The 24,742-nt window shown below is 42.8% G+C and overlaps 2 protein-coding genes across 3 annotated transcripts in view; both read right to left on the bottom strand.

Moving 5' to 3' along the window:
• The window catches only part of LOC134568424 (oocyte zinc finger protein XlCOF7.1-like), a 206,941-nt gene extending 189,773 nt beyond the window's left edge, over positions 1 to 17,168 (bottom strand). Inside the window, exon 1 of the mRNA XM_063427010.1 lies at positions 17,111 to 17,168. The gene's annotated coding sequence lies outside the window, so the exon portion shown is untranslated. The remainder of the gene's footprint in view (positions 1 to 17,110) is intronic.
• Positions 490 to 15,467, bottom strand: LOC134568440 (gastrula zinc finger protein XlCGF17.1-like). Of its 2 annotated transcripts, none has more exons than XM_063427031.1 (2): positions 15,355 to 15,467; positions 490 to 1,616 (listed from the first exon to the last, which is right to left on the bottom strand). In XM_063427031.1, the coding sequence occupies exon 2, from the start codon at positions 1,561 to 1,563 to the stop codon at positions 508 to 510; it is 1,056 nt and encodes a 351-aa protein (XP_063283101.1). In that variant the 5' UTR covers positions 1,564 to 1,616; positions 15,355 to 15,467; the 3' UTR covers positions 490 to 507. The 2 variants fall into 2 exon arrangements, with proteins under 2 accessions (XP_063283101.1, XP_063283100.1); XM_063427030.1 differs by having other exon boundaries at positions 15,365 to 15,467.
• Positions 17,169 to 24,742: the final 7,574 nt, after the last annotated feature.

Genomic DNA, 24,742 nt, shown 5'->3' with positions numbered 1-24,742 from the left:
TAGAAAAACGTCGCCTGAGAGGGGATATGATAACATTATACAAATATATTCGGGGCCAATACAAACCATTGTGTGGAAATCTATTCACAAACCGGACTTTACATGGGACACGAGGTCATGCATTTAGACTGGAAGAAAGATGATTTCATCTAAGGCAAAGGAAATGTTTTTTTTACTGTAAGAACAATCAGGATGTGGAATTATCTGCCTGAAGAAGTGGTTTTATCAGAGTCCATACAGATGTTCAAACAGCTACTAGATGCATACTTGCAAAAACAGAATATTCAAGGATATAATCTTTCAATGTAGGGTAATAACTGCTTGATCCAAGGATAAATCTGACTGCCATTCTGGGGTCAAGAAGGAATTTTTTTCATAGCTTGTTGCAAAATTGTGCTTCAAACTGGGTTTTTTGCCTTCTTTTGGATCAACAGCAAAAAAAAAAAAACAAATGTGAGGAAGGCTGAACTTGGACGCAAGTCTCTTTTCAGCTATGTAACTATGTAACTAAGAACATGAGAATGGTTTCTCTCCTGTGTGATTTTTCTCATGTTTAATAAGATTTGAGAGATCCCTAAAACATTTTCCACATTCAGAACACGAGAAAGGTTTCTCTCCTGTGTGAGTTCTCTGGTGTATTACAAGACTTGAGTGACGGCTAAAGCATTTTTCACACTCAGAACATGAGAATGGTTTCTCTCCTGTGTGAGTTCTCTGATGTTTAATAAGATTTGAGTGATCCCTCATACTTTTTCCACATTCAGAACATGCAAACGGTTTCTCTCCCGTGTGAGTTCTCTGATGAATGACAAGATTTGTTTTACTGACTAAACATTTTCCACATTCAGAGCATGAGAATGGTTTCTCTCCTGTGTGAGTTCTCTGATGAATAACAAGAATTGAGTGATCCCTAAAACTTTTTCCACATTCAGAACATGCAAACGGGTTCTCTCCCGTGTGAGTTCTCTGATGAATGACAAGCTTTGTTTTATTGCCAAAACATTTTTCACATTCAGAACATGAGAAAGGTTTCTCTCCTGTGTGAGTTCTCTGGTGTATTACAAGAATTGAGTAACGGCTAAAGCATTTTTCACATTCAGAACATCCAAACGGTTTCTCTCCTGTGTGAGTTCTCTGATGTCTAACAAAAGCTGAGTAATCCCTACAACATTTTCCACACTCAGAACATGAGAACGGCTTCTCTCCTGTGTGAGTTCTCTGATGAAGAACAAGAGTTCTTTTACGGCTAAAACATTTCCCACATTCAGCACATGAGAACGGTTTCTCTCCTGTGTGAGTTATCTGATGACTAACAAGCTTTGTTTTATTGTTAAAACATTTTCCACATTCAGAACATGAGAACAATTTTTCTCCTGTGTGAGTTCTCTGATGTATAACAAGAGTTTCTTTACTGCCAAGACATTTTCCACATTCAGAACATGAGAACGGTGTGGGGTTTATGTTTACTGTCTCCTTTGAGAACATACAGGAATCTGAGAAAATGTTTGATTTTTCAGAGTTAGACTCCTTGGTTCTGTTATTTAAAGATTTTTTCATAGCCATGCTTCATGTATTCCTGTCACCTCTTTCAGTAAAACCATGCCTGGCACATAAACCTGAAAGAAATACACAGAGAGTTAAAGGAAATCGGTCACAATATATTATTGCCATACTTATAAAAAAACTTACAATATTTCCGTAATAGATAAGAAATATGACCATTAGGTGTCATGTTGATTGCGAAGAAAGTATTTTGTGTGCTTTAACCCCTTCACTAGCAAAATTGAGTATACCCCCTTTTACTTTAATTTGCTTTGCAAAATATGAGTTAGTCCATAAAGCCTCACGTATCTGCATTTATGCTAGAGGAACAAGTTACACACTGTGTATATCACGTGCGGCACATTATTTCTCTGTTATCCCCCTACCTCTGCCCCTGGAAGGCTGTGTCAAGTATCTACTACCTTTTCTATACATCTATTCGTTTTTACCACTTTCACTGGAAGCATGCTCCATGTATCTACTACTCTTTCTATATCACTCAGCCTTTACCACTCATACTAGAAGGTTGTGATATTGAAATTGTAGTAAATAACTAGTTTGACCTGAAATGTGGAAACGTACTCGGAGTTAAAGAAAATCTGCAAATAATAAATTATTTATTTTTTACCATACTTACCATTTTACCATAGAAAAACTGACAATAATTTCATCAAAGATAAGAAATAGGACTATGAAACATCATGATGAATAAGCAAGATATATATATATATATATATATATATATATATATAGCAGGTTGAGGCTGTGGGTGAAGCCTGGAATTGTGGGAAGGGTATTTCACTACTTACGTTGGTTTAGCCTTTCTGTACTCCACATGAGCCTAGTCAAATATACCGTATATACTCGAGTATAAGCCGACCCGAATATAAGCCGAGGCCCCTAATTTTACCCCAAAAAACTGGGAAAACTTATTGACTCGAGTATAAGACTAGGGTGGGAAATGCAGCAGCTGCTGGTAAATTTCTAAATAAAATTAGATCCTAAAAAAATTATATTAATTGAATATTTATTTACAGTGTGTGTATATAATGAATGCAGTGTGTGTATGAGAATGCAGTGTGTGTGTATGAGTGCAGTGTGTGTATGAGTGCAGTGTGTGTATGAATGCAGTGTGTGTATATGAATGCAGTGTGTGTGTATGAGTGCAGTGTGTGTATGAGTGCAGTGTGTGTGTATGAGTGCAGTGTGTGTGTATGAGTGCAGTGTGTGTGTATGAGTGCAGTGTGTGTGTATGAGTGCAGTGTGTGTGTATGAGTGCAGTGTGTGTGTATGAGTGCAGTGTGTGTGTATGAGTGCAGTGTGTGTGTATGAGTGCAGTGTGTGTGTATGAGTGCAGTGTGTGTGTATGAGTGCAGTGTGTGTGTATGAGTGCAGTGTGTGTGTATGAGTGCAGTGTGTATGAGTGCCGTGTGTGTGTATGAGTGCCGTGTGTGTGTATGAGTGCAGTGTGTGTGTATGAGTGCAGTGTGTGTGTATGAGTGCAGTGTGTGTATGAGTGCAGTGTGTGTATGAGTGCAGTGTGTGTATGAGTGCAGTGTGTGTATGAGTGCAGTGTGTGTGTATGAATGCTGTGTGTATGAATGCAGTGTGTATGAATGCAGTGTGTGTGTATGAATGCAGTGTGTGTGTGTGTGTATGAATGCAGTGTGTGTGTATGAATGCAGTGTGTGTATGTGTGTGTGTAATGCAGAGTATGATGCAGAGCCTTGGTGGGGGGTGGGCATTTTTATTTTTTAAATATTATTTTTATATTTTTTTTTGTTTCATTACATTTTTTTATTATTTTATTTTTATTTTATTATTTTATTATTATTTTTTTTTTATTTTTATTAATATATACATACATTGTTTTGTCCCCCCACCCTGCTTGCTAGCTGGCCAGGGAGGGGGGGATCTCCTTCCCTGGTGGTCCAGTGGATGGGCACTGTGTAGGAGGGGGCTGTGGGGGCTGCAGAGAGATGTTACTTACCTTTCCTGCAGCTCCTGTCAGCTCTCTCCTCCTCAGCCGCGGCTCTCGCGAGATTTACTCTGTGAGCTGACAGAAGAGCTAAACGGACCGGCGGAGGAGGAGAGAGCTGACAGGAGCTGCAGGAAAGGTAAGTAACATCTCTCTGCAGCCCCCACAGCCCCCATTGTCTGTATTATGGCAATGCAAATTGCCATAATACAGACTGACTCGAGTATAAGCCGAGTTGGGGTTTTTCAGCACAAAAAATGTGCTGAAAAACTCGGCTTATACTAGAGTATATACGGTACTTTAATATTATGTCGGTCATAATGACGTCAGGCCCAAACTTATGCCTATACATGATAAATTGATGACAGGTCCAAATTTGGCCCTATACATGTGGTTAGCCTTTATAGTACTGCCTTGATGGTAATCGGTCTTATTTCATTGTCCGTCACTACTTCCATTGTTTTATCCCTTTCTGGGAAAATGCCGCACAGGCCTAGCGAATCGTACTTTAAAATTGCCAGGCATAATTATGTCTGTTAACTGCTGTATGCACGTACGCTGGTTCTACTGGTCATATGCTAATTTGCAGTTTGTTTAATATTATTTAATTTATATAGCGCCAGCAAATTCTGTAGCCCTATAATGCCTCTAACACATGGTGCAGGTATTTGAAAACTAAATGTTTTCTTTGTTTGCTGGCCACATCCGGCCCACATTCAGCTGTTGATGCACATCAAACTTTACAAACTTGCATAGGTTTGCTTCACGTTATAACACTCCTCATCAGCAGTTTAGAAACGGTTCACATCTCTGCCATCTGCAGTCAGCATGTTTTCTCTGTTACACTAACTTGTTTCAATCGCGTTCGACTGCATTGCAACTAGCCCAGGTATTGTAATTACTTTTACTGTCATATTCATACGATCCACGTACGTTCAGTTTATCTCATGCAGTCATGTTCATTAAGCAATAAAGTTATAGCTTATGCTAATATTTTTTTTTTTTTTTTTTTTAAATTCTTTATTTTTGCAATGCATATGATGGTAACATACAGGCACGTGGTACCCCAAAGGCAATCCGCATGCTTATTTCAAAAACAAAGAGTGTATAACAGGGAAAGCATTAGGGTATGGTAGTACAATGCACTATTTTTTATATTTATGGACATGTTTAAATCGCAGTGAAGTAAATAGTTTGAAAGTTATAACAAGTTAAGGCTAGCATTGTCGTGGTAGGGAGGTATCCAAGAGTTACGCAGGCTTTTCTATAGACCTGACACTGAGTATTAATACCGTAAGTCTTAGCTACCATCAGAGGCAACAAACCTAATCAAAGTAATATAGATGCTTATCTTAGTGGTCATATGACATTCTTGCATTCAGTACAGTTAGGCTATATTTAGTATACCTGTTAAATTAAGGTAGGTCTGTTAGTTAGGTTACAGGCTGGTGTAATACAATATCTACCACATTATAAAACAGCCTAGCAGTGATAAGTGTATTCAAGCTCCAGAAGCTGGGGTTATTCTTACAAGATCTGTTATAGGCTATGCATTTATACCACACCATCTAGAACTTTTTACTGATAAGGCATCTGATTTCTATCACTGCCCGGATTATACCATATAGTAGGCCATTGCAGCACAGTATTATCCCCTGAGGGCCTCTAGGATGAAGTCAGTCTCTGGGCATGTTGGAGGGACGTGTTAAGCACTCCAGCCTTACGAACTTGGGGGCTCTTCCCAACTGTGGTACTCTGAGGTGTAGCGACTGCAGGTAAACTCAGGCTTGGGAACCGCCGCATTAGGTGCAGTCCAGGCAAGTGGCAGAATGACAGTTCTCTTATGTTGTACTTGCGGTTTGGTACAATGTCTGCCTCGGGTGGGAGTGAGATCCCTGTCGTAATTTTCTCGGTGGCTTGGTCTATCAGTAAGTGTCTGCTTCCTCACAGTGCTCCGAGAGGATCAGTGTCCAGGGGTTCGTCGTGGGTGCCATGTCTCTCACTTGCTGTTGTGCACACTGACCTCCTAGGGGGCATCCAGCCTCCCCTCAGGCACTGCGGTCACTCTGCTCCGTCGTGCAGTCTGTGCGGCGGCCATCTTAGCTTGTGCCATGCGGTCCCAGACTGGTCTCGCCGCTGTATAGCTCCCTGGAGTGTGCTCTGCTTCCCCGGTTGGGGGGGCCGGGATAACCCCCACCGGCCCACAGGGGGGGGAACGGGGCCTGTGATGGGACCGAGGGAGGCCCCGCCGGACCAAGCACGGGAGATCGGCCGTTTCTCCCGCCAAGGCCTCACGGCAGGCCCAAACTCAGCGGCCCATACCGTGTCGTCGGCGGTCGGACAGGAGCTGACTTTGTAGATGCAGATGTCGCTTGGGTCCCCCTGTCAGTTGGCATCTGTTTGGTGTGGTTTTCAGAGGGACCTGGGCATATTTAGCCATTTTAGCACGGGTTTGTGGAGGAGCTGATGTGCTCCATGTCCTTCCAGCTCGGCGGCCAGGCCCCGCCCATCTGCTTATGCTAATATTATTGTTAATCTACGCTTATTCTAGCATGTGCCGTTGCCTTCAATCTTATTCTTCCAGTCTAATTATAAGTATTTATCATCATCCTAAGAGTTCCATAATTATGTAAGTAACCGTTTATCGTATATCGCATTAAACTCGAAGTGGCCATCGAAGCCACTAAAGCTTTTCCCCCATTGTTGCTATAACAGACTGCCTAGCACACCGACCGGGTACCTCCATCAATCGCGGCTTCCGAATACTTGCGAGCACCATAAGCACTGTACTTGAGCACCATAACCACTGTAAACCCCACGAACCGCTGCAGCTTGGTTGGGGTCTCGCCATCCTCCACCCACCCTGGACCGAAGACCAGGATCCAGCTTCCAGTGGGTAGGCCTCTCCTAGTCCAGAGAGCATAGCAGGATCAGCTTTTAGAAGATTTAGTGATTATACTAAGGGGAGTATTGTGATATAGCAATCCCCAGAGTGTATGTAGCTCTCCAATCCCCCAAACATGAGCCAAGACTTCATGAAGGGGTAAAGCATTCAGTTTAATGGAAGCCACAGCTGGCCTTTTATGCAAGTCCCCAAGCAAGGTGTATGTGGGTGTCACCCTTGCATGGGGACTTGCATAAAAGGCCAGTGTGGCTACCATTAAAACAGAATTATGTACCCCTTCATGAAGTCTTGGTTCATGTTTGGGGGATTTGAGAACTACATACACTCTGGGGATTGCTATATCATAATACTCCCCTAAGTATAACCACTAGCTCTTAGAAGATCTGTTCCTGCTACGCTCATACCCCATACCCCATTTGCAATACCTTGGGTTCTCTTCTTTTGGTCTGGTATCTGACGCTGGATGTCCTCACTTTCACTTTCACTGACGATATCATTGTTGTAATACATTTTACGGTTTTGAAACACAAATATTTGTGTTCAGCGGCGTCTCTCGAGTATAACAGTACACCTCATGTGCAGGTTTTATGGTGTTTTGGAAAGTTATAGGGTTAAATATAGTGCTAGCAAATTAAATTCCCTATACTTTCTGCCTGGGTTGTCAGGCAGGTCCCGCTAATTGTACTTAATAAAATGACCTAATTATGTAAAATTATTACATAAATATATATGTAGAATTATGTAGAAATATATATATATATTTGTTTTGTTTTTTATTATTTTTATTCATATATAGGTATATAGTGATATATATATGTAGATATATTATTTATACGTGTATTTTAATATATATATATATATATATATATATATATATCTTGATAAAGACCGCTAGACGGTCGAAACGTCGATTTTTTTGCGTGCTATTTGAATACAGTAATTTGATTTACCAAACCCATGGAGTGCTCTCATTTCTTGCTTTGTTTATATATAAATATCAAAATACAGTTAGAACGAAAATAAACAGATATATATATATTTTTTTTTATTTATTTATTTTATTTTATTTTATAACGTATTTACATAATTTTTTTTCCTATTATATATCAATATAATTCTACATGTATTTTAATATTAATATTAGGGATGCACCGAAATTTCAGCTGACAAAATTTTCAGCCGAAAATGGGCCTATGCCGTTTCGGCTGAAAACGGGTCAAATGTTGCTTTTTTTTGGGGGGGGTGGGGGGTGGGGGGGGGGGTGGACAGGGTGGGGGGGGATGGGACGGGGGGAAAGCACACTATGGGACAGGGGAAGGGGGGAAGAACACTATGGGACAGGGGAGGGGGGGAAGAACACTATGGGACAGGGGAGGGGGGGAGAACACTATGGGACAGGGGAGGGGGGGGAAGAACACTATGGGACAGGGGAGGGGGGAAGAACACTATGGGACAGGGGAGGAGGGGGAAGAACACTATGGGACAGGGGAGGAGGGGGAAGAACACTATGGGACAGGGGAGGAGGGGGAAGAACACTATGGGACAGGGGAGGAGGGGGAAGAACACTATGGGACAGGGGAGGAGGGGGAAGAACACTATGGGACAGGGGAGGAGGGGGAAGAACACTATGGGACAGGGGAGGGGGGGAAGAACACTATGGGACAGGGGAGGGGGGGGAAGAACACTATGGGACAGGGGAGGGGGGGAAGAACACTATGGGACAGGGGAGGGGGGGGAAGAACACTATGGGACAGGGGAGGGGGGGGAAGAACACTATGGGACAGGGGAGGGGGGGAAGAACACTATGGGACAGGGGAGGGGGGAAGAACACTATGGGACAGGGGAGGGGGAGAAGAACACTATGGGACAGGGGAGGGGGGGAAGAACACTATGGGACAGGGGAGGGGGGGAAGAACACTATGGGACAGGGGAGGGGGGGAAGAACACTATGGGACAGGGGAGGGGGGGAAGAACACTATGGGACAGGGGAGGGGGGGAAGAACACTATGGGACAGGGGAGGGGGGAAGAACACTATGGGACAGGGGAGGGGGGAAGAACACTATGGGACAGGGGAGGGGGGAAGAACACTATGGGACAGGGGAGGGGGGGAAGAACACTATGGGACAGGGGAAGGGGGGAAGAACACTATGGGACAGGGGAAGGGGGGAAGAACACTATGGGACAGGGGAGGGGGGGAAGAACACTATGGGACAGGGGAGGGGGGGAAGAACACTATGGGACAGGGGAGGGGGGAAGAACACTATGGGACAGGGGAGGGGGGAGAACACTATGGGACAGGGGAGGGGGGAAGAACACTATGGGACAGGGGAAGGGGGGAAGAACACTATGGGACAGGGGAAGGGGGGAAGAACACTATGGGACAGGGGAGGGGGGGGAAGAACACTATGGGACAGGGGAGGGGGAAGAACACTATGGGACAGGGGAGGGGGAAGAACACTATGGGACAGGGCCGGATTAAGAGCACACTGGGGCTAGTGCTGACAATGATAATGGGCCTAATTACAGAATCTTATCGACCAAAAACACTAAAACAATCATACCTCCCAAGCGTCATGTATCTGATGGAGATGGTGCTGGAGGGAAACTCATAGGATGCAGCTATAAGAAAACACATACTCTATGCTAATCTCTCTCTAATTTATGCTTTCATCTTTCAAGTAAATCCATAACCCTTAACAGCAGTGTCCAGTGAAGCAGGAAGTCAATGGGAGGGGTAAAAGGGTGGGCCACTGGTGCGAATCACGTGACCAGACCTGCCAAAAGGGGAGAACATGCCCAAAAAGGAGGAATGTCTGTTCAAAGCATTTGAAGGACAGCCTGGCATGAATGCATGTCAGGCTGCCCGCCAATCATGCAGGCTGTCCAACTAAGGGCATACTATGCAGGCAGCACCCTGAGCTTAACATAAATGCGTCTGATGCGCTCACTCCATGCTTTCTAAGGACTGTCCCCTAGCACTCGCTGGTCCACTTGTCTCCTTACCTTCTTACTAGCAGGCAGAAGTTCCTGGTATATAGTCTGAGACAGAGAAAAGGTGTGTGTAGTGTATGTAGTGAGTGAAGAAGAATGGGGACATGCCACAGTGTTAGAGAGACCAACGTCTGCATTATCTAAACTAATTTTATTGTCAGCCAGTCCACACAAGTTTTGTTCCCATACATCCCTCTTAAGCTTCCAAACTTAAAGGGACACTATAGTCACCAGAACAACTACAGCTTATTGTATTTGTTCTGGTAAGTAGAATCATTCCATTCAGGCCTTTTGCAGTAAACCCTGTCTTTTCAGAGAAAATAACTCCACTGGCCACTCCTTAGATGGCTGCTAGAGGTGCTTCCTGGGGCAGCACTGCCTAGTGTGCAGCACTGCCATTCAGTGTCTCCACCCTCGGCATGCAGACACTGAACTTTCCTCATAGAGATCCATTGATTCAATTTATCTTTATGAGGAGATGCTGATTGGCCAGGGCTATGACTTGTGCTGGCCCTGTCCTTGATCTGCCTAGTTGACAGTTGTGACGAAACCAATCTCGCCACATTGTATTGGAGGAGCCTGGTTGCCCGTCTGCTGCCTTTGGACTATGGCCCTGGGAGATTGGGCCCTTTACAAACAGTGTTCGGCCCTTTTATTACTATGGGAGAAGAATTGACACTTTTTATAGGACACTTCGAATGCAGCCGAAGTGCCGAAGTTACCGAAGTGCCGGAGTTTCCGAAGTTGTCGAAGTGACCGGCATCGGACAAAGGACCACGTGGCGGCGGCCATTTTAACTCGAACACCGCCGACCCATACCATCGACTTCACTTCGACACTTCGACTAAAGTCGAAGTACCGGCCATACTTCGAACGGGACTTAGCCGTTTTTATGCTAGAAAGTGACCGACCGCACAGCCCAAATCCATGGAACTGTTTTGGGCAAGAAAAGGTGCTTGCGGTCGGTCATAAAAGGACTTCCGTGTAACTTTTTATTTACTGGAGGGATTTGTATGATTTTTGAGAGTGGTTATGTTTAAAGTATGCCGAGTCTGAATATGTGATTGTTATGTGGATACGATGTATGGTTGTAAAGTTATGAAAGTTATGTAAAAGTATATTTTGAACTGTACACATAATGGGATTAAGTGTCACACTAAAGGGAGGGGATGTGTGGGAGGTAACATCTATGTTATTGGTTATTTTATGCCTCCCCCTGGGTGTGGCCTGTATGTGGCCTGTATGTGTACTCATGTAATAAAAACCAGGCTGGGTGCCCAGCACCTCAGACCACTGCTTGACCTTCAACACGGAGCCTTGTCTCGTTCTTGGGGGGATTCACTGTATGCTGCTGGAGATTGACTGCTAGGAGTGTAAGCTGATGTCTGCTTTTCCTGTTCGTCTGCTAGCAGCTATTCGTGAGGTTCCAGCTGGAGTGCTACCTTATTCCCTTGTATGCAGTTCGGGAGTTTGGTGCATTCATTTATATCCGAATTCGTGAGTTTTGGTGCTTTTATAGTAGCTGTGCCTTTTTGTGAAAAGGGGATTATCGCCTAAACGGATTTTTCCCTTTTTATGCTGAAACGGTCCGTAACAATTGGTGGCAAGCGGCGGGATCGTTCCTACAGCCAGAAGGACAGCTACAGGAGACACCATTGCTCTGGATTTTACAATTTGACAGCACCAGCATGGAACCAGCAGTAGAGTTCGATGAGGGTGCCATGGAGGACCGAGATGCAGTCCGTAAAGGCATCTGGTACCAGGCACTGGGCATTGTGGAATACCAACAGGGTAAGAGACTTCCCAAGGAAGATCAGCGTTTGCAGAAGCGACTAGCCCTGCGGATGCCCTTCCTGGGAGAGCAGCCCAGGGAGGAATGGGTAAAAGAATTGGAGCTCCGGGTATGGCAGGAGATGTGGCTGGAGGATGCCTACCAGGCGCTTTGGTGGTATGTTGCACAGCACCTGCCCTGGACAGCCGAGCATGACAAGCCAGAGGGATTGGAGTTTGATGGTCCTGGCTTGTTATGGGGGTCCTTTTCAGAGCTTGAATTTGGGAGCCCTACACAAGACCGGTTCAGTGATCTCTTGGGGTGGAGGGAGAGCAGGTATGACTGGGATGACACTCATGAAATTGAGCAAGACCTGGTCCACCTGGTGACCCGGGAGATGGAGCTAGAACAGGGCTACCAGCAGCTGTTCCAATATTATGAGAAGGCTCAGCAGGAGAGCAGCAGGACAGACCCAGAGCCAGACCCATTCAGAGGGGACGAGATGGTACAGTTTTACTGGGAAGAACCCCAGGTGGCCAGTGGAGATGGGACCGAGGTCTCTCCACCGGTCCTGCAGGGAATTGGGAGCCCAGTCTCCATTCCCCAGCGGCAGTGTAAAGTGCAGGGAGAGGAGAGCAGTGTCCTCCCTCCCCAGTGGCAGGCTGAGTTACAGGGGGCAGAGGTAGTTGTTCCTGCCCCCCAGCAGCAGAGTGATATGCCAGGAGGGCAATGTGAAGTGCAGGGAGAGGAGAGCAGCCTCCTCCCTCCCCAGCGGCAGGCTGAGTTACAGGGGGCAGAGGTATTTGTTCCTGCCCCCCAGCAGCAGAGTGATATGCCAGGAGGGCAATGTGAAGTGCAGGGAGAGGAGAGCAGCCTCCTCCCTCCCCAGCGGCAGGCTGAGTTACAGGGGGCAGAGGTATTTGTTCCTGCCCCCCAGCAGCAGAGTGATATGCCAGGTGGGCAATGTGAAGTGCAGGGAGAGGAGAGCAGCGTCCTCCCTCCCCTGCGGCAGTGTGATGTGCCCGGAATCGGGAGCCCAGTCTCCATTCCCCAGCGGCAGAGTATCCAGCAGGGAATAGAGAGCCCAGTCTCCTTTCCCCAGCAGCAGGACTCTGTATTGGGAGGAGAGAAAGTCGGTCTCCCTCCGCAAAGACTAAAAGTATGTATGGGAGAGGAGATTGTTACCACCTCTCCCCAGCGGCGGATCATTAATGGGCAGAGTGTTATATCGGGAGAGGAGCTTGTTACCCCCTCTCCCCAGCGGCAGCTTAATGTACCAGGGGGAGACTGTAAACCCCCCACCGGTGCAGATGGGACCGTGGTCTCTGCACTTACCACACGGGGGGTAGGGATGGTCGGTCCTACCCCCCACGACAGAACTGTGTATCCAAGGGGGAGACAACCGGTCTCCCCATTCAGCAGCAGAGCTATGCACCTAAGGGGGAGACAGTCAGTCTCCAGCAACCAGGCTCCAACCAGACTACTCCGGTGGTAGTGCTGGCACCAGGACAGAGTACCGCTGGTCTCTGCCCACTCAGCAACCCACCAAGGCAGCCTACCAGTCCCCTACACAGCCGTGGTGAGGCACCTGGACATGGACAAACTTCTCCTCTACCCAGGTGTAGTAACCATTTATTGTGGGTGGGCTGTATTGTTTTTTCTGCTTTGTGGGTGGGTTGCTGGACTAACAAGGGCACTGACCGGCAGGAGGTCAGGTACCCTGTTAATCTTTTTGGAAAGGGGGAGAGATGTGACGAAACCAATCTCGCCACATTGTATTGGAGGAGCCTGGTTGCCCGCCTGCTGCCTTTGGACTATGGCCCTGGGAGATTGGGCCCTTTACAAACAGTGTTCGGCCCTTTTATTACTATGGGAGAAGAATTGACACTTTTTATAGGACACTCCGGATGCAGCCGAAGTGCCGAAGTTACCAAAGTGCCGGAGTTTCCGAAGTTGTCGAAGTGACCGGCATCGGACAAAGGACCACGTGGCGGCGGCCATTTTAACTCGAACACCGCCGACCGGTACCATCGACTTCACTTCGACACTTCGACTAAAGTCGAAGTACCGGCCATACTTCGAACGGGACTTAGCCGTTTTTATGCTAGAAAGTGACCGACCGCACAGCCCAAATCCATGGAACTGTTTTGGGCAAGAAAAGGTGCTTGCGGTCGGTCATAAAAGGACTTCCGTGTAACTTTTTATTTACTGGAGGGATTTGTATGATTTTTGAGAGTGGTTATGTTTAAAGTATGCCGAGTCTGAATATGTGATTGTTATGTGGATACGATGTATGGTTGTAAAGTTATGAAAGTTATGTAAAAGTATATTTTGAACTGTACACATAATGGGATTAAGTGTCACACTAAAGGGAGGGGATGTGTGGGAGGTAACATCTATGTTATTGGTTATTTTATGCCTCCCCCTGGGTGTGGCCTGTATGTGTACTCATGTAATAAAAACCAGGCTGGGTGCCCAGCACCTCAGACCACTGCTTGACCTTCAACACGGAGCCTTGTCTCGTTCTTGGGGGGATTCACTGTATGCTGCTGGAGATTGACTGCTAGGAGTGTAAGCTGATGTCTGCTTTTCCTGTTCGTCTGCTAGCAGCTATTCGTGAGGTTCCAGCTGGAGTGCTACCTTATTCCCTTGTATGCAGTTCGGGAGTTTGGTGCATTCATTTAGGTGCAGGAGGTCGTGTGGCTCTCGTTAAAGATTGCAGCATTGTTGCAAACGGTAAATTAAGAGGATTCAGGGTGGCCGTCGTTCGGCTACCGACCACGCGGCGGTCGGCCATCTTGGATCCTTTGTTAGCCCAGCGGTATTTGGTCGTCGAGCGCCTGGAACTAAAATCGGCTGCTCGGCGGCACGAATACCGCTGGACTTCCAAGCCGTTCGGGAGCCCCGGTCTTTCGGTATTAGGTTTCTATGGAATCCTTCGGTAGTTTGAGGGGAACTTAGAAAATAAATGTAATTCATGCGGCGTTTGGCTATTTAAGCTGGGATCGGAGCGGTACTTTCAGGGAATGTGCGCTCCGACCCCAGCGATCTACCGAACACCCGTTCATCTAAATCTGACGAACAATATTTCTCTTATGTATTTTAATGTAAAATATGGTTTCTGCTGCACGAGGGGATAATCCACTTAACGGTATATGTTGGTGGGAGTGTCCCTCCCGTGCAGCAGTGTATTATGGGAGAAATGTCCCTCTTGTGCAGTTTCCCACGTAGTCCCCTATTTCCTCACCCCTGAATTGTCTGTAGGGAAACCCCTTGCATGGGAAATCCCATAAATACTGTGAGTGTGTGAATAAAACCTCAGTTGACCTCCAAGCTATGTGTCGTCTAGTTCTTGGAGGGAAGGGATTGTAACTACGCTACCTGTCTTATACCTGTCTTGGATTACCTTTCCTGTCTACCAACGGAGATACCTTGGATAATACCTCTACTCCGCTACACTGAGTATCTATACACTGATAATAAACATGTCGCTCTGTATAATAATACTGAGTATCTATACGCTGATAATAAACATGTCTCTCTGTATAATAATACTGAGTATCTATACGCTGATAATAAACATGTCGCTCTGTATAATAATACGGAGTATCTATACACTGATAATAAACATGTCACTCTGTATAATAATACTGAGTATCTATACACTGATAATAAACATGTAGTTTTGTATAATAATACCAAGTATCTATACACTGATAATATACATGTCGTTTTGTATAATAATACCAAGTATCTATACACTGATAATAAACATGTCACTCTGTATAATAATACTGAGTATCTATACGCTGATAATAAACATGTTGCTCTGTATAATAATACTGAGTATCTATACACTGATAATAAACATGTTGTTCTGTATAATAATACTGAGTATCTATACACTGATAATAAACATGTCGCTCTGTATAATAATACTGAGTATCTATACACTGATGATAAACATGTTGTTCTGTATAATAATACCGAGTATCTATACGCTGACAATAAACATGTTGCTCTGTATAATAACACTGAGTATCTATACGCTGATAATAAACATGTCGCTCTGTATAATAATACTGAGTATCTATACACTGATAATAAACATGTCGCTCTGTATAATGATACCGAGTACCTGTTATGTTTGATGATAGCTGACTTACAATAACATACCGTCTATTAATCAGCCAGGATTTATTGATCACAAGTCACATATTATGTTCGATCCCTTTGTTGATATACACATTCCTGCCGTCACATAACCCAACATGGCCGAACTCCATACACACACTGGGAAGAGAGCAAATCTAGGGGGTGTGCCAATCCCAGGATGCCTTGCACACTTACTACAGGAGCTGGTTAGGGAAAAACTGTGGATTGTGCAAAGCTCCCCTAGAGGGGACTGCTGGTATACACCACAGTATCCACATAATAATACTGAGTATCTATATGCTGATTATAAACATGTCGCTCTGTATAATAATACAGAGTATCTATACGCTGATAATAAACATGTCGCTCTGTATAATAATACTGAGTATCTATACGCTGATAATAAACATGTCACTCTGTATAATAATGCTGAGTATCTATACGCTGATAATAAACATGTCGCTCTGTATAATAATACAGAGCATCTATACACTGATAATAAACATGTCGCTCTGTATAATGATCCGAGTATCTATACACTGATAATAAACATGTCGCTCTGTATAATAATACCGAGTATCTATACGCTGATAATAAACATGTCGCTCTGTATAATAATACTGAGTATCTATACGCTGATAATAAACATGTCGCTCTGTATAATGATACCGAGTATCTATACACTGATAATAAACATGTCGCTCTGTATAATAATACCGAGTATCTATACGCTGATAATAAACATGTCGCTCTGTATAATAATACCGAGTATCTGTACGCTGATAATAAACATGTCGCTCTGTATAATAATACCGAGTATCTATACGCTGATAATAAACATGTCGCTCTGTATAATGATACTGAGTATCTATACGCTTATAATAAACATGTCGCTCTGTATAATAATACTGAGTATCTATACGCTGATAATAAACATGTCGCTCTGTATAATAATACCGAGTATCTATACGCTTATAATAAACATGTCGCTCTGTATAATAATACGGAGTATCTATACGCTGATAATAAACATGTCGCTCTGTATAATAATACTGAGTATCTATACACTGATAATAAACATGTCGCTCTGTATAATAATACTGAGTATCTATACAATGATAATAAACATGTCGCTCTGTATAATAATACTGAGTATCGATACACTGATAATAAACATGTCGCTCTGTATAATAATACTGAGTATCTATACAGTGATAATAAACAGGTCGCTCTGTATAATGATACTGAGTATCTATACACTGATAATAAACAGGTCGCTCTGTATAATACTGAGTATCTATACACTGATAATAAACATTTTACTCTGTATAATAATACTGAGTATCTATACACTGATAATAAACATGTCGCTCTGTATAATAATACTGAGTATCGATACACTGATAATAAACATGTCGCTCTGTATAATAATACTGAGTATCTATACAGTGATAATAAACATGTCGCTCTGTATAATAATACTGAGTATCTATACGCTGATAATAAACATGTCGCTCTGTATAATAATACTGAGTATCTATACACTGATAATAAACATGTCGCTCTGTATAATAATACTGAGTATCGATACGCTGATAATAAACATGTCGCTCTGTATAATAATACGGAGTATCTATACACTGATAATAAACATGTCGCTCTGTATAATAATACTGAGTATCTATACAATGATAATAAACATGTAGCTCTGTATAATGATACCGAGTACCTGTTATGTTTGATGATAGCTGACTTACAATAACATACCGTCTATTAATCAGCCAGGATTTATTGATCACAAGTCATATATTATGTTCGATCCCTTTGTTGATATACACATTCCTGCCGTCACATACACCCAACATGGCCGAACTCCATGCACACACTGGGAAGAGAGCAAATCTAGGGGGTGTGCCAATCCCAGCATGCCTTGCACACTTACTACAGGAGCTGGTTAGGGAAAAACTGTGGATTGTGCAAAGCTCCCCTAGAAGGGACTGCTGGTATACACCACAGTATCCACATAATAATACTGAGTATCTATATGCTGATTATAAACATGTCGCTCTGTATAATAATACAGAGTATCTATACACTGATAATAAACATGTCGCTCTGTATAATAATACAGAGTATCTATACACTGATAATAAACATGTCGCTCTGTATAATAATACTGAGTATCTATACGCTGATAATAAACATGTCACTCTGTATAATAATGCTGAGTATCTATACGCTGATAATAAACATGTCGCTCTGTATAATGATACCGAGTATCTATACGCTGATAATAAACATGTCGCTCTGTATAATAATACCGAGTATCTATACGCTGATAATAAACATGTCGCTCTGTATAATAATGCCGAGTATCTGTACGCTGATAATAAACATGTCGCTCTGTATAATAATACCGAGTATCTATACGCTGATAATAAACATGTCGCTCTGTATAATAATACCGAGTATCTATACGCTTATAATAAACATGTCGCTCTGTATAATAATACCGAGTATCTATACGCTGATAATAAACATGTCGCTCTGTATAATAATACTGAGTATCTATACACTGATAATAAACATGTCGCTCTGTATAATGATACTGAGTATCTATACACTGATAATAAACATGTCGCTCTGTATAATAATACTGAGTATCGATACACTGATAATAAACATGTCGCTCTGTATAATAATACTGAGTATCTATACAGTGATAATAAACAGGTCGCTCTGTATAATGATACTGAGTATCTATACACTGATAATAAACAGGTCGCTCTGTATAATACTGAGTATCTATACACTGATAATAAACATTTTACTCTGTATAATAATACTGAGTATCTATACACTGATAATAAACATGTCGCTCTGTATAATAATACTGAGTATCGATACACTGATAATAAACATGTCGCTCTGTATAATAATACTGAGTATCTATACAGTGATAATAAACATGTCGCTCTGTATAATAATACTGAGTATCTATACGCTGATAATAAACATGTCGCTCTGTATAATAATACTGAGTATCTATACACTGATAATAAACATGTCGCTCTGTATAATAATACTGAGTATCGATACGCTGATAATAAACATGTCGCTCTGTATAATAATGAGGAGTATCTATACGCTGATAATAAACATGTCGCTCTGTATAATAATACCGAGTATCTATACGCTGATAATAAACATGTCGCTTTGTATAATAATACCGAGTATCTATACGCTGATAATAAACATGTCGCTCTGTATAATAATACCGAGTATCTATACGCTGATAATAAACATGTCGCTCTGTATAATAATACGGAGTATCTATACGCTGATAATAAACATGTCGCTCTGTATAATAATACTGAGTATCTATACACTGATAATAAACATGTCGCTCTGTATAATAATACTGAGTATCTATAAACTGATAATAAACATGTCGCTCTGTATAATACTGAGTATCTATACACTGATAATAAACAGGTCGCTCTGTATAATAATACTGAGTATCTTTACAGTGATAATAAACATGTCGCTCTGTATAATAATACTGAGTATCGATACTCTGATAATAAACATGTCGCTCTGTATAATAATACTGAGTATCGATACTCTGATAATAAACATGTCGCTCTGTATAATAATACTGAGTATCTATACAGTGATAATAAACATGTTGCTCTGTATAATAATACCAAGTATCTATACGCTGATAGTAAACATGTCGCTCTGTATAATAATACGGAGTATCTATATGCTGATAATAAACATGTCGCTCTGTATAATAATACCGAGTATCTATACTCTGATAATAAACATGTCGCTCTGTATCATAATACTGAGTATCTATACAGTGATAATAAACATTTCGCTCTGTGTAATAATACCGAGTATCTATACTCTGATAATAAACATGTCGCTCTGTATAATAATACTGAGTATCTATACAGTGATAATAAACATTTCGCTCTGTGTAATAATACTGAGTATCTAAACGCTGATAATAAACACGTCGCTCTGTATAATGATAACATACACCCAACATGGCCGAACTCCATACACACACTGGGAAGAGAGCAAATCTAGGTGGTGTGCCAATCCCAGCATGCCTTGCACACTTACTACAGGAGCTGGTTAGGGACAAACTGTGCATTGTGCAAAGCTCCGAAGTATATATATATATCTAAAACACACGTGCTCTCCAATAGTGGGTAACCGTATATAAAATAAAATTACAGAAGATCCCTCAAGTCTTCTTAATAGAAACGTAGTTACATAGTTACATAGATGAAAAGAGACTTGCGTCCATCAAGTTCAGCCTTCCTCACATTTTTTGTATAAGAAATACAATCTAGGGGGGGCGGAGCTTGACCGCTGAGCCGTGCAGACGCGTCTGCCACGAGCTCCGATCCGGCGGGCAGAAACCGGGGTGACAGCGACGAATCCTAAGCCCAAAAGTAACGGAGGGTGCACTACCCACGTCGGGTGTGCCCTACTGAGCCTACAGACACCACCCCGGTGCCTGTCGATGACGGGAACACGGAGTTCCTCATGCGGCCTACTGGGGCTGAAACAGGGGGGAGGCGGCCGCTCCCCTCAGCGGAAGACCCCACAAGCTACTACATCGCAGCAGACCCCCCCCCAGGACCGGTGGGGGACATCCCGGTCTCCAAAGCACATACTGACCAGCATGGAACAAGTCCACACCAACTACCAGAAATGGCGGGGCATCAGACCACAGAGGTACAGCCAAAATGGCCGACCAGCCTGAGCTGTGCAGGCGGAATACCCGCTCAGGGACGCACACATCCCCCATGACAATACTGGACCGGACCTGCGCTGGTCTCAGGGCAGCACTGCGAAACCGGGGAGCAACTCACCGCCAAGCTGAGCAGATGGTGGCCTCATGGTTGCGACCAACAACGCGACGCAGGCACTATGTAAGGCACCCCTCGCATCCAAGATGGCCGTCAGACACAGTAGATACCGAAGGCTGGCTGACACTGTCTCTGCCCCCTCTCCTCCCCTCTTAAACCCTTAATGAAAAAAAATTACAGTTACAAATAAAATATACTTAGATCATTTATATATATATTATATAAATGATCTAAGTATATTTGTGCTCGGAATTTAATATGTAATGGATAGTGTCTGAGATGAAAGTTGGTTGTAGTGTGCCGAAACCAACGTCCGAGTGGGCCTGTAAAGAGGGCAAAAGAGAAGTTCGAAGAAAACACACTTTATTGCATTTATTACATAACTAAGTTCCTGAAGGCTTGGCGAAGCTCTCTTTCGGGTCGTGGTATGTACGTATGGTATATGGAGGATTTCCATTGACCCAGTCTCTTGATGATATGGACCGGGGTGTTTGTACTAGAGGCTGATGAAGCGGCTCCTATGCGGAAGGAGTGCCCAGAGAACGAAGCCGGGTTGTAACCCAGTTTTGCCAATAAGATTCTAACATGCGTTGTGAATTTAGCTGTGGTGAGTGGGTGCCCTTGTAGTTGTAAGAGCGGAGAGTCTGGTAAGTGCGTGTTATGAGTTGACCGTAGGTGGTCTAGTGCCTTAACCGGACACCGAGCATTATCTGTTGGAAAGAGGGGAATGATAGTGAGGTGTAGTGAATGATTAGTTTTGGTAGATGGGATCGTGAGAACGTAGTAATCCTCTACTTTAGTGAGTTGTGAGGTTTTGAGGCTGTGTGTGATATCTCCTTGACAAACAACGGTAAATTCCCTAGGTCTTAGGAACCCATAAAAATCTAAATAGATAGCAGACTTGATCACCAGGTTCGTGTTGGGATCGAATGGGGATTTGTCAAGTAGATTGCTGAGTAATTTAAAAATAGGCCCAACAGCAACAGCAACGTTTTGACCCCAAAAGGTCTTTGACAAGCTTGACAAAGACCTTTTGGGGTCGAAACGTTGCTCTTGTGGTTCCTAATAAAGTACCTGTCTTGAACCAAGGAGTGCCTGGACCTCTATTACTTTAGTAATTTTAGGAATAGTACATGCTCTCAAGGACGTAGGGGTAGAGGGGGCGAGAGATTCGCCTGGAGACTCAGGTCTGATAGGAGTAAACGGAATATCATCGGTAGGCAACTCGTCAATGAGAGCCGGATCTTGAGACATTCTAGAAACTAATTAATGAATTGGATTTAGTAGGGGCGTATGAGAGAATGAAACGAGGTGGGGCAGGGGGGGTTCCTAAGGTGAACTGGACTGTAAGGCGAATTGAAAAACTTAACTTTGACTAGTGACAGATGAGGCCCTACTAGTGCCAAGTGGCGGTGAGAGGCTCTATCTATAATTTGGCCGAGGTAAGTACATGGCCACAGATGTGGTGGTGGGATGTTGGCCTCTCGATGACATTTAAGAGATTTAAAATGTGTGGCCGTGGAAAGTGAGGCCCTGACTACGGCCCTGTAGGCGTTTAACTATGATTTGGACGTGGGGCCTTACCTCTGTGTTGAGGTTGGAGATGGCCTTTCGGAACCTGTAAATACCTCGGTGAGCTAGGTATGGAGTCCAGACCCTGTAAGCCAGTTCGCGCACCATCTATGGGGTAAATTGGCAAATTATGTAATGGGTGGATACTAACCTTGATAGTGGTTATACCCAGGAACTTGAACCTTCAAGTATTTTTAGAAGAGAGGCACAGCAGTTGGTGATATCGTAAAAAAAAACCTAAGGGTTTGAGACAGATGTAGATCTGTGTGAGCGTGGCGTATGAGCGCAACGTGAGCTCCTGGGGGGTCTGAACGAGTGGTTCGAGACAGAGTAACAAGTGTAGAGTGAAGGGTGCCTGAGGCCTTGATAAACAGTAACTGAAGTGAAATACATATGATGTAGATTAATTTAGAAATAAACAAATATGTTTAAATGTCTATCTGTTCCTGTCCAAATCTGAGATGATTAAATTGCATATACGCAGAAGTAAGTTCACACTGACACATGGAGTTCAGGTTAAAAGCACTTCAGAAAATTTAATGGCATCTGGTTAGAAAACGGGTATGCAGACCCTTTTAAAGGCAAAATGACATCATCATTGAATATCAGATAATAACAAATAAACATCATTAATTGGATTAAATGTTAAGTGGCTATGTCAATGCCCACCCATCAATATTATTAATTGGCTCAGGGATTTGAGTTACTAGCTAGGTGTCCTCCCACCGGGAGGTGGTATTGTTCTGGACACGGGTGTGGACAGATGGCTCAAGCGCCATCTCTCCCAGCATGAGGCTTACTTGGTGGGAAGGGGGGCTTAAACGTCATTTTGGGCAGTTAGTGATGTCAGACTTGTGGTCAGGTGCAAGGTTCTTTTATGAATAGAACATTTCATTAGGCCGGCGTTCTCATGGCCTTCAGATTATACTATGTTGCAAATTACAGGAGATTCAGCAATTCCGGGGTTAGTCATGTCTTTATAGAAAATACAGTCTCTATTCATTATACTAAATGCTGTTAGGAAATTCTGTCATGTAATGTAGACAAAATGGAGGGTCTGTCATAATGTGAGGTTATGTGAGATTAAAATGGAGTTAGTACAATAATTCAATACAGGTTTAATAAAGATTTTTAATAATTCTACATCACATACTATACCTGGATTGTAGAACAAGAACCAGGGTTTTTTGCAATTTAGCCATAATATATGACAAACGGGCGATCTGTGGAGACCAGAGAAATTTTAACAGAGCTAAGATTAACATCCGCACATAAAGAAATGGTATAATATTGTGTAATTAGCATTTCACGGTTAACAGCCAAGTACGTTAGATTGCTGCTACTGCTAGAGTTTAGTGCAGGCAAGCTACATGTAATGCATAAAGAAAAGAACCAGCCAATACCATAAAAAACCACTAGGTGGCGATAACAGCCCACTAAACTTGGCATATGAACTGACACAAGAGACAATGGAAAGCATGAATGAAAGTTTACAAACAGAAGCACTATGCCGTGAACACTATAATGAAGTATGGCATCCTTTACATATTCAGCTCAGTAGCATAGCCTCTGCTATAACAGCAGCGGATTTACATGCACAATTGAGAACCCGGGAAACATGAGTATCGTTTAACCGAGCCGGTACGTGGTATGTATGAAAGGGTAGTAACGTACCGCGAACCTACGAGTCCGTTGGGGGGGGTGGTAGATTTACCAAAAAACGATCCCCGAGATTACTTAGAGTGGGGACCGTGGGTGGTCTCCGATAAAAGTTACTGCCATGTGCGTTCCGGCCCCCCGATAAGACCACAGAGTGGCGTGGACCGCAGATAGGACAGAGGATTCTGACGGAGACTGCAGCTGACAGACAGGACGCCCGGACCGGAAGTCAGGCAAACCGGAAGTCGAACAGCAACACTCGAACTTGAACGTCAGAGGTGAGTAGGGGCTGGGAGTTTAAGCAGGGGACTCACTCCTCCCACAAACTCAGGCCTAATGGCCTTTCTACATATACACATTTACACATACATTGTCTAAGTGTATTTTAATATTTATATATATATATAATTATATATATATATTAATATTAAAATACACGTAGAATGATATTGATTAAATATATATTTAATTATATATTTATATATAATAAAAAAAATATGTTAATACGTTACAAAATGTAAATAAAAAAATATAAAAAATAATTAAAAATATATATGTGTGTAATTTCGTTCTAACTGTATTTTGATATCTATATATATATATATATATAGATATCAAAATACACATAGAACGAAATAATATACATAGGTATATACGTATATATCACTATATGTATACCTATATATAAATAAAAATAATTTTTAAAAAATTATATACATATATGTATATACATAACACACCTTGAAGGAGAGCACTCATAAGACTCAATATTTGTTCAAAATAGTGCTTTTAATTTTCAGCAACAATTCATTAATGGTGTTGACGTTTCAGTCCCATCGGACCTTTATCAAGATAAGTTAACAGTGAAATAGACAGCATTTAAATATGTGGTGATCAAGTGTTCATTGGAGGGTGAAGAAATGAGAACGAGGTTAAGTGATGTCATAGAAGACGTGGCTCATTTCAGAAAACATCTTCAGTGTAATTATTCTAATCCTCGACAGGATATTAAATTTAAGATACCTGTCATGATGTTACCAACATGTGTGAAAGATACTTCAGCGGTGATTCAACCTGGTACCTAAAGATGGAATGCTTCTGACCACCATTGACGTCAACAGCTTATACACAGTAATCCCTCATGACGAGGGCATACAAGCAATGAGACATAAGGACAACATTATTGAGACATAAGGACAACATTTCCCCGCCCATTGAATACATGATGGAATTACTACAACTGTTTAACCCTGAATTATTTTCGGTTTGAATCTGGGTT

The sequence above is a fragment of the Pelobates fuscus genome, chromosome 7, assembly GCF_036172605.1.
Source record: "Pelobates fuscus isolate aPelFus1 chromosome 7, aPelFus1.pri, whole genome shotgun sequence".
NCBI classification, from domain to species: domain Eukaryota; kingdom Metazoa; phylum Chordata; class Amphibia; order Anura; family Pelobatidae; genus Pelobates; species Pelobates fuscus.
The sequence above is the reverse complement of the archived record's forward strand: the minus strand, read 5'-3'. Positions and strand labels throughout refer to the sequence as shown.

Excerpts from the sequence above, each read along its gene's own strand:
- LOC134568440 (XM_063427031.1), bottom strand. The coding sequence starts at position 1,563 with ATGGCTATGAAAAAATCTTTAAATAACAGAACCAAGGAGTCTAACTCT.